This window comes from Argentina silus, assembly GCF_951799395.1.
Source record: "Argentina silus genome assembly, chromosome: 19".
In the NCBI taxonomy this organism is placed as follows: domain Eukaryota; kingdom Metazoa; phylum Chordata; class Actinopteri; order Argentiniformes; family Argentinidae; genus Argentina; species Argentina silus.
The window spans coordinates 12,077,337-12,094,806 of NC_139673.1; the positions used below are offsets into that span (position 1 = coordinate 12,077,337).

Genomic DNA, 17,470 nt, shown 5'->3' on the forward strand with positions numbered 1-17,470 from the left:
GGGGGCTGGCTGGCGAGCTGAAGGTGAACATTCTCTCTCCTTCGCTCTCACTCTCTCTCACTTTCCCTCCTCCCATCCCTGATCTGAAGGTGAAAAGAAGGCACCTGAGGTGTGTATGCCTTTTTTTCTACGTCTCCATTCCCTCTCTCTGTGGAGACCCGTGATTGAATTCACCCCAGAACCTCTTTGACTCTCTTCTGTGATGTTGATGGACCACAGGAAGCGTCATGGTCTCTTATCCTTTATCTCTCATCCTGTTAGGGGTTCTACCGGGCTGTTAGAGGTTCTACTGGGCTGTGTTTGGCTGTTAGGGGTTCTACTAGGCTGTTAGGGATTCTACTGTGCTGCTTTTTGGCTGTTCTGACAGAGGAGGACAGACCAAGAGGAGGTCATTTACTCTTTGGAAATAAATAGAATGAAACTGTGGATACATCTATGGGATGGAAATGTTAAGCTTGTGTCTTCAAACAGATGTATTGTGCTCTAGCCTAAAAGTCATACATTTTGGTGACACTTTACATGACAGTGTGTGTATAGGTTATTATCATTAAGCGTCACAATAGGCTGTGTGAACATTCGATTTGTCAACTGGGGGACAGGCTTCATTGAAAACTCTGTGGTTATTTTGTGGTTTATATATAGTACAATAAAAACCTGAATATCAAATCATGTTGCCAATTATGATAGAAAGATGTTTGATTGAGCAGGGTTTTACATAAAAGTGGACATGAGAAAGCTGCCCTCTCCCCTCAGCTGAAAACGTTTGCACCCTATTATGATGTTTTTAATGATAACAACCAATTACTGTGTGATTACTTGTGTATTTACAGCAAAACGAGTATTGTAGTTAGTAATTTCTCCTGTCAGACTCCAAGTGATGGAGGTGGGAGGAGAGAGACTGTATCCGAAGTGTTGTTTGATTTGTGTTCATGATTTGTGTGGAGGAGGGGATGGAAAATATATCATGACTGTATATGGCACAGTTTGTTCTGAAATCCCACACTCCAGAGTCCTACCCACAGAGTGTGTGTTTTATTAGAGGGAAGGCAGTGTGTGTGTGTGTGTGTGTGTGTGTGTGTGTGTGTGTGAGAGAGAGAGAGTTCTCCAGCTTCTCCTCCTCCTTCAGTTGTGTTCACTGGAGACCAAGCCAAGGTTTAACATTTCATGCAATGGGGAGCAGGGTCCTGAGAAAATTATGGACGTGACCTATCAGCACAGAGTTGTACTGAAGGGTCTCTCTCTCTCTCTCTCTCACTCTCACTCTCACTCTCTCTCTCCCTCTCTCTCTCTCTCTCTCTCTCTCCCTCTCCAATGAACTAGCAAAACAACAACAGCGTAGAGAGTGCGGTGACACAGAGCACAGTGGGGTTTATAAATAACAATGATTACGCATGCAAGCAGGCAGGCAGGCAGGCAGGCAGGCAGGCAGGCAGGCAGGCAGGCAGGCAGCCAGCCAGGCATGGAACACTCCCAGGCAGGTGACCCCAGGATCAGCCACGACGGTCCACAATGCTCCCCCAGTCAAGAGAGGGATATGTGGGCGATTGAGTGGAAACAAGCACAGACAGGAGAAGAGAGGACGGGGAGGGAGGATAGAGAGGGGGGGTAGATAGATAGAGATAGATAGATAGATAGATAGAGAGAGAGAGAGAGAGAGAGAGAGAGAGAGAGAGAGAGAGGCGGGAGGATGAAGTGAGGGATCTGAGTAATGTATGTTATGGCTCCTGAGTGCTAAGTGCAGTTGTAAGGTTTGCAGGAACATCAAAACACAATATAGTGTCCCGAGCCCTGGGAGCTATGCTGGCACACACAGCAACAGAGGGATGAAAACAGACAGAGAGAGAGAGAGAGAAAGGGAGAGAGAGAGAGTGAGAGAGAGAGAGAGAGGCAGAGAGAGAGGGACTGGAGAGGGTTAGATGGATGGAGACGGAGATGGTTGACTCAAAGGGGTTCAATGGAAGTTATAATGTAGTTTGATATTCTTAAATTTCTTCTTACATTTATTTGTACGGTTTTTCTTCAAGTGTGCAAAGATGCAAAAAAAAAAAGCAAAAATGAAACAGAATAAAGACAGTCACATCCCAGATTTACTCCAATCAAAGTAGGCACCCCCCCCTTCCTCCCCCCTCCCCGATACCCTATCCCTGCCCTTGTAGACATCAGAACTTCTAATAGAATAAAATACAATAGTACAATAGATGTCAATAGAATAGAAGAGAATATGCATTATCATACAATACAACTTAACATTGAATAACATTGAATAGTGTGGTGGAAGTCTAGGATTTACCACTCTGTACTTTAGCTCTTCGGAGGTAAGAATCAAGAAACAAGTCCTGAGTAGCCACAATATATGAGTCCGGTATTTATTGCTTGCAAACAAGAGACAAGAGCGTAACAGCAGCCCAGCGTAGATCCGGGGTTCGTTCAGCGCAAGTCTAAAGAGACAATGATCAGGTTTGTCTTTTATACAGTTTGAACATATTGCCAGGCGCCTACAAGGCTATCGGCTGATGGCCTTGTGCTTACATGAGAAAGGGCGGGAGAGAATGAACAATGGGGAGGCTTTCTTACTGATTAATCGCCGTTCAACATTTCACACCTATCGACAGGATGCGCCTGTCCCCCCATTATTGCTCTCTCCTACCACTCCCTCAGAGATCACAGCTGTTCATATGGTAAATCATACAGTGCTTCTCAGAACAATGGCTATAGAACTTTAGAGGTGTGGCAAGAGAAAATGTCACCACAGTAGTTACACAAGTTGTATCAGTCATATGAAAGTGTATAACCTGAAAATAGTTCTATGAATGTATTTTCCATAACAATAGTCTGCAGTACCTGATACTACCGGCTGTGTGATTTCTGTATGCTATTCAACTCTAAGCTTTGCTGCAGCCAGTGTCCTGTACAGCTTTAAGGTAGATCGGTGGATTCTTCCTCTTTCCTGGGTATTCCTGAGTACAGAGAGACGCGGGATGTTAGCCGCATCCATCCAGAGCTCTGTTTGATCCCCCACAGAGTGGCGAGATCACATGACCCACCCTCCACTCTGTGATGTACCCAAAATCCTCTCTGAGCAGTGAGGAGCGGGTGAAACTCTCTCAAAGCCAGAGAGAGAGAGAGAGAGAGAGAAAGTATATACCCTTTACAGGCTGTAAAAATCCTGCTCCATTTAACTCACTTTACCTGCCTGGCTCTAAGGATTAGTGATTGAGCCATCAGTCAGGGAAAGAGAGAGAGACGGGTAGAGGGAGAAAGAGAGGGTTAGAGGGAGAAAGAGGGGGGAGAGGGGGAGAGGGGGAGCGAGAGCGAGAGAGGGAATGAGGGGCAGACAGAGAGAGAGTGGGCAGAGAGGGGGAGAGGGGGAGAAAGAGTGATAGAGAGAGAGAGAGAGAGAGAGAGAGAGAGTGATGGAGAGAGAGAGAGAGAGAGATAGTGGAAGGCCTTCCTACCAGAGCTTCACCCTTTCAGCAGTTTTTCCTCTTCAGAATCCTTTCCTCCTGTTGGCACCACATGACTTCATTTGAATAATGCTCTCTTGATGTTCCAACTGTTTGTGTCACGGCAGGTTAGGGGCCCAGACCCCTAGCGCGAGGCATATTCATTTATTCTAATTTTGTCGGTTACCCCTGTTTGGAATGAAATATTTGAAAGCTGCTATTTGTTGACAGCATTCTGGGGGACAATGATATAGTGTTTGGTCTGGATAATTCAGTCAGGCCCTCCTCCATCATCTGGGCTCAGGAGCAGCCTTGGCTGTTCCAGACCACTGGCTACCTCTTCAGTCACTTCACTGTTCTATTTGACTTCAGGCACTGTGCTCACTGAGGAGAACTGATGGATCAAATCAGAATAAAAAGAGGACTCTAGTCTGGACACTACAGTTCATGCTTCTAAGTGCGTTTATTGACAATGTTTCAACACTTAGGTTTTCATCAGGCTTCTAAAGTACTGCTATATCACAAACACAAACTGCCAGCAGTTCAGTCACCATAATTGTGGTGTGTACAATTCTGATAAAAACACTTCTCTATCCACTCTAGGGCTGTATGTTATATACAGCAAAATCTGTTTGGGGTTTAATTACATTTAGCAAACATCACATAAGTCACACCGCTAACTTGTCGTACTTGAGAAATTCTATAAATGACAATTATTCTCATTCTATTTTGTGGTTGTATCCATTATTTCCATAATCACTACATCATCAACAAGAATAATCTTCTATTCATCTATCATATTGCAGATTTACGCAAACAGTGATTAATACGCACATCCATCCTCGGGATCCTCTCATGCTGCTGGAAATGCATTGCCATTTTGATTAAGGGGTTAGTGCGATATTACATTCATCACACTCATCTGAACTCATATGTATTCACAGCCACACAGAGTGTACCACAGCCCAGCTAACATCCACACAGCAATAACATCTCTCTGTCACACAAATATGCATGCATGCATGCATGCATCCACGCACACACACACACACATATGCACACACGCACACACACACACACCTCTCCCTCTCTTTACTTGGGGGGGCTGGTGGAGGTAGAAAGCAGAGGACGGGCTCTTTGCAATGCATGGAATGGAATAAGGAATAGTTTCAAACACATTGTTTCTGCCTCCACCAACCTCCCCTGCTCTGTACTGTGTCATTATTGAGACCTTATCCCACTCCTACAGCCTACAGTAGAGACTCCCTGGTGATTGATATGTACGTGTCTGTCATTAGGCCATGCTCTATGAGGATGTCTATCCTCAGACATATAGTCTAGTCTCATACATATACTGTAGACAGGCCCTGCTGCTCTGCTCAGCGCGGTGCTGCACCAGGACTTGAAGTATAGCTGGAGTAGAGACATTAACAGGCTTGGAACAGCCGGGAGGCCCTCTCTGTCTCCCTCTACGCCGGGACCAGGAGATCAAAGCCTCGGAGAGCGAGGGAGGGAGGGAGAGGGAGGCAGGGAAAGAGAATAAAGAGATACAGAGAGAGGGAGGGAGAGAGAGAGAGAATAGAGAGATATGGAGAGAGAGGGAGGGATTTGAGAGAGAGAGCATGAATATATATATATATATATATATATATATATATATATATATATACAGAGAGAGAGAGAGAGAGCGAATAGAGAGGGAGGGAGGGAGAGGAGACACAGCTCCCTCCTGCCTGCTGCCTGACAGAGAGACTGCCAAACCCTTTGATCCTCCATTGCTGTGACCTCAGTTTGACCCCCCCTGGTTTTTGCCTCTGTCGGCCTGGCAACAAGGCAACATGTCACCATGGCAGGGCTCCTGTCTGTTTGATAGGCTGCTTCGTTAATCAAGCTCATTAGGACTGGTAAACAACAGTCACCAAGATCTTCACTGCTCTGAGGACTACAAGACTGATGGATAAACTTCAATCAAGTCTTATATACTGTAGTCGCATCAGCAAGGACTTTGTGGTGATGTGGTGTGCAGGTCTGGCAGCCTGCCCTGCTCTCTCTCTGGTCTGTTTCCCCTTCTCCTATCCTACCGTCTAAATAAAAATACCACAAAATAATACTTAGAAGGAAAACACTTTCACTGGCTCTGAGGGACTATAGGAATGTCACGGATCAACTATGATACAACTATCAACTGTATCCTGTTATTCAATATCCTTTCGAAAGCACTTATCTTGGCCGATCCATTCTCTCAGCACCAGCTCGTTTACCACCCCAGCACTTTACAGTAACAGAACTTTCTCTCAAGTTTAAAGACAAAAAGTATATAAGGTCTCTGTCTTTCTTCACTCCTCCCTCCTCCTTCCTCCACCTCTTCGCCCTCTTCCCTGTGGGGGAATCATTCAATATTTATGCTCTCTCCCCTCTCTCTATCTGGATGTGTCACTTCACCTTTAACAAGCTTTGAAGTCGGAGAGTTTGACACAATAGAATGTTGTAAAAACTGAAGTAAAACACAGCAACCTGCCTGGCCTTCAACTCCATAGCTTCATTGGAGCTCGACCAGAGATGACCAGAGATGACCAGAGATGGGCAGAAGTGGACAAAGATGGCTAGAAATGGACAAAGATTGACAGCCAGTGAAACAGTCCAGCAAGAGAAACAGCATGAAACACACAGGCTACAGAGAAATCAATTGTATAGCTTAGAAAAAGCCTTGGAAATCACAACCTCTTCTCTTTGATGCAGTGTGATATATTTGTTATTTGCATTATCTATAACACATTTATTATGCACGTATAACACATTCATAGGCATTAAAAAGCAAATATGTTCCTTTTTCATTATTTATTGATGATTGTGAGATTAATTACATGTCATCAATCAATGCTAAAATTATGAATATAACATTGATCTTTGGTTTTAAGTGGTTATTAACATCAATATGATTGAATGACATGTAATTAGCAACTAATATCAAATTCACACCCGTAATTATCATTATAATTTGTAATTCATATTACTGGTGAGAGAGTGTGGGAACAAGAGAAAGACTTGCATGTTTCGGTGGAGACTGGAGAGGTTTTTTAGATCGATAGTGGAGCCTATTCAGTCTGCAAGTTTCTTTGGTAAATAGACAGAATAGATGATTGTTTTTCTTTGTGATGTTTGTTTTGATTCATGTGATCGATGAGACCATGTTTGCTGTGTAAGACAAAAATAAAACGGTTCATTTTTAACCTTAAGAGGAACCAAATACGGTGACCTCTTTTGGTCTAAATGGGGTCCTTACGATAAAACAAATGGAATTTATGGGGCATCAAGTTTCATTTCATTATTTCATTTCATAATTGATTGTTATTACTGTCAAACAATCCCTAAATTATCAAATAGGGAATCTGAGCTGAGCTTCTGAAAATTACTTTTCTCAAACATTAAACCCACGCTTGTTTCTCCAGTATTCTTCCATAAGAAAACCCTTTGTGACAGCAGCGACAGCTGAGACCATTTATTTTGATTCAGACTGTCCCTAATTCTTCATTCCTATCGCTCCATACAAAGCTCTATAGATATCAAACACACTGAAATTACTCTCAGCAGAAACCCCCGGCACATTTCTAAAGAGAGCCGCCCGTCTATCTCAGGATCAATTGTGTCATTTTCTCTACGAGAAATGAATGAATGGGCTGATGGAGGCAGAGTCGTTTCTCCTTCCTTCAGTCCGTTAAGCCTGGCGCTTTGTCTCCTCTCTCTGGAGTTATGGATGTCTCCACACCGCAGTTATTCACCTAACCTACAAGACAACGAGACGCGAGGAAAAACAACAACAACAGAGGACCAGGCTTTCCTTTGACAGGCAGTTCATATATGTGTGTGTGTGTGTGTGTGTGTGTGTGTGTGTGTGTGTGTGTGCCTACACTTTCATATACATTTTCATGTTATTCCATGAGAATCATTTCTATTTTCCACTGACTTGAAACTAGTTTTCCCCATGGTATTCTCTGTGTGTACCTGTCTGCTCTGACAGTGATGGGTTACCAGGCCTGCAGACATAACAGTGAGAGAGCTATGTCACCTTTAGATTAATCACAGGGCTGGCGTCTGATCGATGCTCTCACCTACACTCCTCTCTAGCTGTGATTGTGTTATTGGAGAGGGAGAGAGAGAGAGAGAGAGAGAGAGAGAGAGAGAGAGAGAGAGAGAGAGAGAGAGAGAGAGAGAGAGAGAGAGGCATCAGCACAAAGGCACAGTTATTACAGCTCAGCAAATACAATTAGCACACACCCCTACGAACCAAAATCCCTGTGTGTGTGTGTGTGTGTGAGCGTCAGTGAACAGTCAATAGCTTTGTGATGAAGTTGGAAGGTTTGGGAGTAACACAGAAAATGGCGTTACTCTGTAGCCTCTGAGTTAGGTTGTTCTGTAGCAGAGAGAGGCCTGAGAGATGCAGGGCCTCTCTCACTCTGATGACTGATGGATTATTGACCGGAAGGGACGCCATGATGAACGATGATGTCACAGATGCACTGGGTACCTTGGGGGTTTGAGGGAACGGTGGTGGTGGAGGGTTGGCGGGATAGGAGGGAGAAAAGAGAAGAGAGAATGGTTTGACATGATAGAGTATAGATATATAGTGATTACTGGGAGATGGTACTAGAGCTCTCTCTCATTGTTGGACAGACATCAGACACCAGAAATGGCAGTAAAGCACTCCCTAGCGTGCGCACGTGCGTTTTACCCATAAATGGGTAAATAAAGTAGCTTTGTCCAAACCATAGACAGCCAAGAAGTAAACTAGATATAATTTTTTTTTAAAACGAGACAGCCTTGGCCGATAGAGAGAAAGAAAGAGAGGAATAGAGAAAGTCAACTCAGTGGTTGAACTAAAGATGTTCAGGTCTTCACTGCTGTCAAACCTCAACAGTCGCTGACAGCACTTTCAACTCCCCACACAATCCACCAGGACACACACGTCCCTAACTCAAAAGAGCGAGATTCAGCCTTGAGATGGACAAAGAGACTTGAACACAGGAATACAAGATCAAGAAGTCAAGTGGGGAAAGTTTGACTCCTTTATGTGTCTCAAGCTACTGTAGAGGCCATGAACAATGCTATGCAGCAACACAGACAACATGCCTATATCCCTTATTGAGTGAACTAATAAAAAGAGAGAGAAGGAGAGAGAAAGTGAGTGACTGTTAAAAGCAGTCATGAAGGCTGTGAAAGAGAGTGTAGATAGACCCACATGTGTTTGAGTCAAGTGTTATACTGAGCCCATAAAACGTCTCTCTGCTCTTCTCTGTGATGACTGAAGAAGAAAGAATGGAGATGGAGTGTGTCTGTGTGTGTGTAGGCGATAGAGAAATCAGTCAACACCTTAAACATCAGCATTTTTCCCTTAGCCTGGAGTCACCTGACTACATTCACTAGGCTTATTGAGGTTGAGTGTCCTTCGGGGGGAAAAGCAGAGCTGGTAGCTAACTGACAAATATAAACTCAGACAGACGGAGTGTGTTGGCAGATGGCCTTCAATGTGAGCCACAGCCCTGTCCATCAGTCTCTTTAGCCACAGGAATTACCATACACCTGGAATATCAAAAAGCTGCTGCTGCCAAGGACTTACAGGATACAAGCCTTCATTGTGCATCGCTGACAGGATTCTCTATAAAAACGAGTTCAGACGCGCAGTTTGTTGTTTGAAACATTTGAATGCCACCGTCTATCATTAGGCCTGCCTCTCTATGTCCTCCCTCCCTCCCTCCCTCCCTCCCTGTGATGGCAGTGTTGTTTGCTTCCCTCATCTCCTCCACTCCACTCCACTCCTCTCCACTCCTGTGTTATCATCGCAGGCCAGCTTAATGATTACATCTGGAGGCGCCACAAATTAATTCCTGCCTCTCTGGAGAAAGCTGTTCTCCACCTGATTATGTAAAGCAGGCCTATATTCTTCCCTTTGAAGTGGGAGAGGAAGCTGGGAGATCCTGGAGCCCCGGGGAACTCCGGGTAATCTGGGAATGATGATGAACACAGAGTTCACACAGAGGTCAGAAAGATGGACACCCTCATCGTCGCCCATTTGAACCCCTCTCTGGCTCTCTCTCATACCACTCTCAAAGTTATGTTGTGGGAATATTATAGTCTGTTTATTGTGAGAGGAGCCATGACATGTTTGATATATTTGCAGCAGAGAGGCATAACAGAGAAGGGAAAGTAGGGCATCCTATAAAAACAGCAATATCAGAATACAACCAATAATCTTCAAGTCTGATATGGATAGCACAGCTGTATTCCACAGGTACTGTACAAGGCCATTATGAGCCATATTCATATCCCATGATGATGATATTCCAGACAGCGAGTCTATTACAGCATAAGACCTAACAGCCTCTTATCCCTGAGGAGGATATCATACTTTGACACATCATTGACCCTGAAAAAGGCTATTGTGGAGATGTAACCCTGCTTATACTTAACAAGTGTGATTTTCCTTAAGCTCTTCAGTGGTTTGAAGCAAAATTGCTGACATTGAGTTAAGGAGGAAACATAATTACAAATAATAAGAAAACTATTGCACCTACTTTTCAACCGAGTTTCAAGTTATTCTTCTCTTCTGGTCAGCGGACAGCCGTGCCGAGCAAACAATGATAGGTTAGAACGGATTCACTTGGTCTCTTCACATTAAGACACCCATAGTGAAACAAGAGATGGGTCCAGCCATGTGAGGTGTCTCAGTGAAAGGGCGATGTTTTTACGGTGTAAGAAAAAAACCATGGGACGCTGTCGGTGCCGCTTGTGAAATATTTGTGCTATCTTCAAGGCCAGATTTTTCAGCGCACTTGACCTGCTTACTGTCATGAGCACAACTACATATACTGCTACTGCACTACATTTTCACACTGTTACTGCAATTGATGACATACAGGTTAGAGCAGACAATCACCTTGTCAGGACTCTCCATGCCCAATAGGAAGTTTACCCAACAGGAAATTGCCAGTTGCTGTCTTGCATCTAACCCTTCCTAAGAGCTTGAACGACATCCAGCATCTTCAGAAGGTTCTAGCAAGTGCACTCTCATAATCCTTTGCCACAATATATTCAATGCTAGTGACATCCCAACCCAGCTCATCACATTGAGTATTCTTGCATTTAGCAACTTTATTGAAGACATAAACATACAATACATATAAAAAGCCATAAGCAATAAGCATACAAAAACAACTTGTTAGATGTTTTACAATAAAAAAACTCCCCTTAATGATTTATAGCGAATAGAATTATGGAATATTGATGAGTAAAAATGTGGAATAAGGACCCACAAGTTAAAATCAAATCTTCAAATCATTCGTCTTCATTTTCTGTTTGCTGATGCCGTGCCGATCACGCAGTCATTCACCTGCAACAACAATCATAAACAGTTGACATTTTTTCCAGAAATTCAATATATTCACAGTAAAAAGTGTCATAAGACGATAGGATTAGGGTCTCTTGAATGCCCTCTCTGGTGAGGTCAGGTCAGGTCACTGACCTTGCTCGCAAATCGTAGGGAGTTCAATGTCTCTGCAAAGCTGTCAGCCTCAGGGGAAATGTTGACAAACATCAGGCTGGGAGGAGAGAGACAAGTTACACACAGTAAAGAGTTTGTGCCGTAATATTAAAGACAGTAAACCATAAATGCAAAGTTTGGCAGATGGTTTTTAACCACAAACGTAGTCAAATGACACCATTTGAGGTCTGAAAACATTTGACAGTTCACAGATTTTGGAGTGTATTTTCCAGACCAGGATCAAATACATAGTCAAATACTTTTGTAGATGCACTTCACTTTGCTTGGAATTTGCAATTTTGGGACTAGTCTTTTGGTTAAATTGTACCATGCAAAATCAAGCACAGCTCAAATATTATTGTATTGGAATTGTGGAACTGTAACACAATGAGAGTGAACTGTAAAGGACTCATCTACATTCAAGCTTGAATAACCATAGTAACCAGCTATAGAAACACACGTTTTGCTGTTTCCTCCTAGACAGCCCTGGAGAAGGTAGGTCAGCTTGGAGTTTCTGTATGGAATGTAGCTCTCCTAGAATACAAAAAAAAAGTGTGTAGGATGGTAAGTGGTGTATGCAATCAAGCTACAGGTTTACATGGCAACCATTTGACTCAATGATAAGGTGGGCACCCCGTGTGGTCCTTGGTATAGACAGACCTTGTTGGCCAGGGCACCGATAACAATCCCGAGGTTGGTCAGTGAGCTGTTGATTGCCGTCATCTCCTTGAATCTCTCACCCTGGGATTGGGTCTTCTGCACCCTCTCACTCCCGGCTAGGTCAACTAAACACAGGGATGCTACACACACACACACACACTTTTTATTTACTGTAAGATCTTTGAAAACTGCATTTAAACCTCATATTTAGGAAAATTAATTTAACAATTGAATTTAAGGACCTGTGGACACTGACTTAACTCACTAACTGCCAAAGAATTCCGGAACACTCCTAGAGGGCCAAGTGTTTTATGTGGAATTTAACTAGCAACAATACTTTGATTGGCTACAAAATTAAGCATCATCATTTATGCATTTGTGGTGAATAAAGTCACTCTTGGGACTCTAGAATGTTGACAACTTGGGCAACTTTATTCACCCTTGGCACTAAATGAGTTAAAAGGAATCTCCCATTTAACTTCACAACCCCTCCATTTGAAGTACTGCATTGCTTACATTTGCACTTGACATCCCGTCCCATGTTCTCGCCCTCAATGTCAAGCTGGAAGACTGAATGAGAGCGGGAAGACTGGTCATTCATGTTGGTCCTGGCAGTGGATCGGTTCTGGTTAGCCAAGCCGATCAGGTTGCAGACCTGGCAGGAAGACATGGATGTTATTAGATTGGCATCAGTCCCATTCTCCCTTGATAGCACCTGTCCTCTCAGAGCACTCCAAAACCCTCACAGTTCTTGGGAATTTTGAATACTGCGCTTGGCATTTCCATGACATACAATGCATATTCAGACTGTTTACAAAAACTCAATAAAGTACAGTTCTCATTCTTAAAATGAAAAATCCTGCTGTAGAGTATTCTGAGTTATAAAAGGTATTTTTTAGGCTGCTCAGCACTATTTGCAGAATCAAATTTGGGTCCTGTGTGTTATCCAATCAGTGCGATCGCTCAACCACTGAGGTCTGTTATCCTCCTTCCCAGATCACATGGTAATAATAGCTTTCCCTCAGTACCACTTTATCCGGCACGCCAAGTTCCAAACCTTTACCTCGTCCTCTGAATTGACCGCCTTATAGGTCAGGTTGGTCACAGTGACTTCATTGTTGGAGACCTTGCGGATCTCGTGCTCAGGCCTCTTGTTGGCCTTCCCAGTGTACAGCAGGTCTCGCAGAGTCTCGTTGTAGATCTCAACAAAGCTGGCAGTGAACTTGTACTGAAACGGACAACGAATCAAAATAACACAAATTGACAAACTTTCAATGACCCAAGTACCTTACTAACATAATCCACATCAAGTTCAACTCCTCTCACTTTAGTAGCACAGGATGAGATCGATGAGGAGCCGAAGCATTTATGAAATAAAGAATGTGAATTACAAGGTCAAGATAATAGAAGTGTTTGGTTGAAGTGAAAGGAATGTCTACCAAAACATTTCAATCTGATTCATATTCCTGAACTTACGCCACAACTACACATCATAATCAAAATGTGATGGGTGATGTCACCAGGCAAAGCAAAGACAAAGTAACCAACGAACCTGCCAACCCTGCTCCTTCAGAGTCCTGGCAGCACTAAAGATCTGCTGCACTGCCCGGGGGATGACTCCGTACATGTCCTCCATCTCGCCTCCCTCCATGGTGTAAGTTTTCCCACTCCCTGTCTGGCCATAGGCAAAGCAGCAGACATTGTAGCCGTCAAGGGCGGACTGGACCAGGAGAGAGATCTCTTCAAAGACTTCCCTTTGAGAGGCTCCGGGCCCAAAGACCCTGTCAAAGCTGAAGTTATAGTTCTTCTGGGTGTCTCCGGCACGACCTGTGTGAGACTACATGAGAACAGTGATTAGTTACGGTCTTAATTGACATTTCCAATCAGAGCGACATTAGAAGACTACACTGAAATATGCAGTGCTTTTTGCTCCCTCTTTTTTTTTTTTTTTTTTTTTATGATTCTAACCTCCTCAGTCTTGGCCAGGGTGAGGACCTTGCTGTCCTGTGCCGGAAGTTGGATGTGGTCAGTCTTATTGCCTGCCTGTGGAGGGCGCACTCGGCAAAAAACCCGGATGTTCCCCTGCAGAGATAAGAGTGTCGTGGGCATCTTGTTAGGGTGGGAGGTGAAATGGCTCAGCATGTTGTAGACAGAAAAGTATGCTGTAGAGAATCATCTCAGTTCCCTGAAATACAATTCTATGGGCGATGCATTGATATACCCGTTTGAGTGGGCCACAGATGGACTTGCCTTGAGTTCCTGAATTTCATTGTGCAGTCTCCTGCGCTCCATCTCTCCAGAGTGGAGCTCATCTATCTGGTGGGCAACAGTTTCCTCCAGGCTCCTTACCCTTTCCTGGGCCTCTCTCAGGGTGGCCCCCTGCAGAGAGAGCTTGGTCTGCCAGGCAGGGAGGAGAGTAAAGTGTTCATGAGCCAAGACATGAGATATTGGAACTTGGGGGATTTTAGAAAACCTTACTACGCTTTTTAGCACAATGGGACTTTCTAGTTGAAAATCTAAATCTAAAAAGTCAATTTAAAATCTTACATCATAGCATTAGCAATGATTATTAGTCTGTGTTTAAATACACAAAAAGTGCTCTACCTGTGCATTGTGAAGCGCCACCTCCAGATCACCTCTCAAACCCTGGACAACTTCGTGCTCCTTTTCAAGGTTGTCAAGCTTCTTTTCTTGGGTGATCTTCTCGCTGGTCACCACCTCCAGCTGCTCTTGAACACCAGAGAGGGCCGCCAGCTTCACCTCATGGTGGCTGCAACACACAAACAGCCAACAAATTAGGTTTGTGAACACAACTGAAGTATGTGGACGAAAAAGAGCAGGACATCCAGTGTTCCCTTCTGGTCAAGTTAATAAGTTACATGCCTTAGCTTAAAACTAAATTGTAGTCCAGCAAAGAATTCTGATCTGGCTCCCAGGAGAATAAATTGAGCCTAATTGTTTGTGGGTTTGACTCAACGTGACAGTGCCCTAGGAAGGCAAGCCCATTGGATTGTTTACCTGAGCTTTTGGCGAAGCACTTTTAATTCTGCGGTCATCTCCGCCTGCTTCTGCTGAGTCATGTTGAAGGACTCCTTCAGCTCGCCATTCTCTTGGCTTAGTTTTTTGGCTTGGCTCCGAGAGTTTTGCAGCTTACTTGTCATGTCCGCGACTTGGCCTTTAAGGTCCCATCCAGGCCGCCGTGCACCTCCAACAGTAGCTATATGCATTGAGGTACCACTTGAGGAATACCACTTGAAATTCAAACCAAGTTGTTGTTCTGTAGTGTATTGTTACAGTAAGTGTTGAGCCATGCAAATAAAACTGATTTAATTATGGATAATTTATTAATACATGAAAACCAAGATTACCTCCTTGAGCAACAGATGCAACTGGTTTCTTGACACCTGGCCAATGAGAAGACATACATAGAATATCATGACACTTAATTTGGCTTGAATTTATTGTATTTGTCAATCTAACAAACAGTATCTTACCTCCAGAGGGCCCAGCAGCTACAGTAGCCGCTCCCATAGGTCTAGTTGTTTTGGCTAGGAGAAGACAGAAGAGTATTTAACAAAAACAATGCAACAGAAGGACATTTCCAACACATTACAGAGACAGACTAAAAGATGACAGAAGCATTTCCGACCCAACAGAAACTGTCTTTGTAGTATTCCGCTGGTCACTTACCAACTACTCGCGTGGGTGGAGGGAGCCTCTTGGAGCCAATCACACTGACGGCCTGCCTCATCTTTGTGGGTTCTGGTTCGAACTTTCGTACCTTTTTCTGATGGAGGATTTCAATTTTACAATACTTGCAAAAAGAAACATATTGGGCACAGACACATCTAACGTCGTCCACAGGCTATAGGTGGAGAAGCGACATTTACAAGAATGGGACATGTTTGCCACTATATATGCAGTTGGTTTATTTATCAGGTCACACGATAGTTATAACTATGAAACGTACTAACAAACACATTTCTGCAAAACACACACCTGAGGAGGTTGAGGGTCACTGCTCTCACTGCTGCTGCTGGTGTTGACCCTGGAGAGGACCCGTTTGCCAGTCGACATGACTGGCAAGCGAGAGGTGTTCTGTAGAGGGAGAAACAGGGTTTCATCTGAAGCATAGAGGATGGTTGGCAACATATACAAAGTGGTAACTAGCTAACAGATCGTGAATTAAAAAAAGAAATCCCACATACCTCCTTATTCATCTTGATTTTATCTAAATAGAAAAACACATATCGCTAATGTAATGAACAATCCTCGACACCGTTTGTGATGATACTAGCTAGCTACTACATAACTAATACTACTAGACCTAACTTGTGTAGCCACACCACTTACCGCCGTATTATTCACGTATTTATTAAGGCAGTTAATACGACGGTAACTGGTGATGTGGCTACACATAAGTTAGATCTAGTACAATCAAGTGAAGAGCAGTAACGTTAGTGTTATTAGCTTACATAGCTAGCTAGCTAGGCTGAATGAACAAAAGCCAAGTCAAACAAACATGACCATCATTAGCACAATTGTGACTAATTTGCTACATCTCTAATACTAACGATTTAACCTTTATTTATACAGGGGAAACACATTGAGACCAAGTCCTCTTTTGCAGATGCACCCGTTCCACAATATAAATCCAACTTCAAAACAACACAAAAGAATACAACACAGTAAAATACTGAAATCAATACATCATATAAAAACACAATTTTATATGTTATATCAAGACTCTTGACAAGAGAAAGAATCACATCATTCACCAAAGAGGTCCTCAATCAACATTTTTTAAATTGCCCGAGCGGCACCACAACAATCAACTAACCGTAATGTTTTTTTTGGAGATTGTTCCAGCACAGTGAGGTGCAACACAACTAAAAGCTGATGTACCTCTCTTTGCAGTTATACATGTGACTTCGTAGTAATTCACAATAAAAAACTGACTAACGTGTACTTACCGACAGGTTATGTCTCACCCTGGACATACAAACAACACTGTAGACTACAGCCGTTTGAATTTAAAAATTATGCCGCCATGTCTTACGTCAAACTGCGCGACTCCGTCTGTACTGATCGGTCGAGGCTCGGTGTGTCGCGTGGGAATGACGCCACATGTTGTAATACAATGCAGTCCCGCCAGGAGTTGGTATATTCTCCAATAGTTCTCCAATTATTTTCAAATATGTGGAGAGTGTCTGTGTGTACGCACCATGGTTTACCACACAAATTACCAATTTACTTGCGTCTGTTTTGCACCGGCTGAAAATGGAGCCCTAAATGTTAGACATATTATCACCACATGCTTGTGGATGACTGATAGGGTCACCTGAGGACCAAGCCTCATGGAGGGGAGAGGTGTCATAGAAAGACCTGAGGAGGCTATGGAGAAGATTTGTCATGATGTCATCCTTCTCTCGCTCTTTCTTTCTCTCTCTCCATCTCAGATAATGGCACCTCCAGGGTTATCACAACTGAGCCTCTGAAGATAGATGTGGACATTAAAAACATTCACATGTGTTGATGTGGGATGATGTATAGAATCCTAGTGTTGGTGGGTGGGATGGGAGGAAGAGCTGCAAAAACCGAGGTAGCTAGCCTAGGGCAGTCTAGGCAGTGGTAATATCATAAAGTGAATTCCTTGCTTCCTCTCTCCTTGTCTCCCTAAAATGTATTTGAGGAGTTGGTACAAGAGGAGAGACCTTTAGATCTTCTCCTTCAATGCATTTAGGGAAGTAGGCAAGGAGAGCGGGTACGAGGAATCAAGGAAGGAGTTTTTTCGATGAATTCAGCGTTTATCAATTCCAGACCCAGCACATTC

The 17,470-nt window shown here is 43.5% G+C and overlaps 1 protein-coding gene across 1 annotated transcript; it reads right to left on the reverse strand.

The window, feature by feature from the left end:
- Positions 1 to 10,579: 10,579 nt before the first annotated feature.
- kifc1 (kinesin family member C1) lies at positions 10,580 to 16,695 on the reverse strand. The gene is made up of 17 exons (XM_083690736.1): positions 16,611 to 16,695; positions 15,846 to 15,868; positions 15,637 to 15,735; positions 15,328 to 15,424; positions 15,132 to 15,185; positions 15,006 to 15,041; positions 14,656 to 14,854; positions 14,242 to 14,407; positions 13,888 to 14,034; positions 13,606 to 13,719; positions 13,190 to 13,474; positions 12,701 to 12,865; positions 12,154 to 12,292; positions 11,638 to 11,777; positions 11,438 to 11,511; positions 10,960 to 11,035; positions 10,580 to 10,827 (listed from the first exon to the last, which is right to left on the reverse strand). The coding sequence occupies exons 2-17, from the start codon at positions 15,855 to 15,857 to the stop codon at positions 10,783 to 10,785; spliced, it is 1,848 nt and encodes a 615-aa protein (XP_083546862.1). The 5' UTR covers positions 15,858 to 15,868; positions 16,611 to 16,695; the 3' UTR covers positions 10,580 to 10,782.
- Positions 16,696 to 17,470: the final 775 nt, after the last annotated feature.

Coding starts and splice junctions, on each gene's coding strand:
- kifc1 (XM_083690736.1), bottom strand. Junction 11,036..11,437: donor CTAGGAGGAAACAGCAAAAC/GTGTGTTTCTAT, acceptor CTCTCCTCCCAG/CCTGATGTTTGTCAACATTT. Junction 10,828..10,959: donor CCCTACGATTTGCGAGCAAG/GTCAGTGACCTG, acceptor TTGTTGTTGCAG/GTGAATGACTGCGTGATCGG.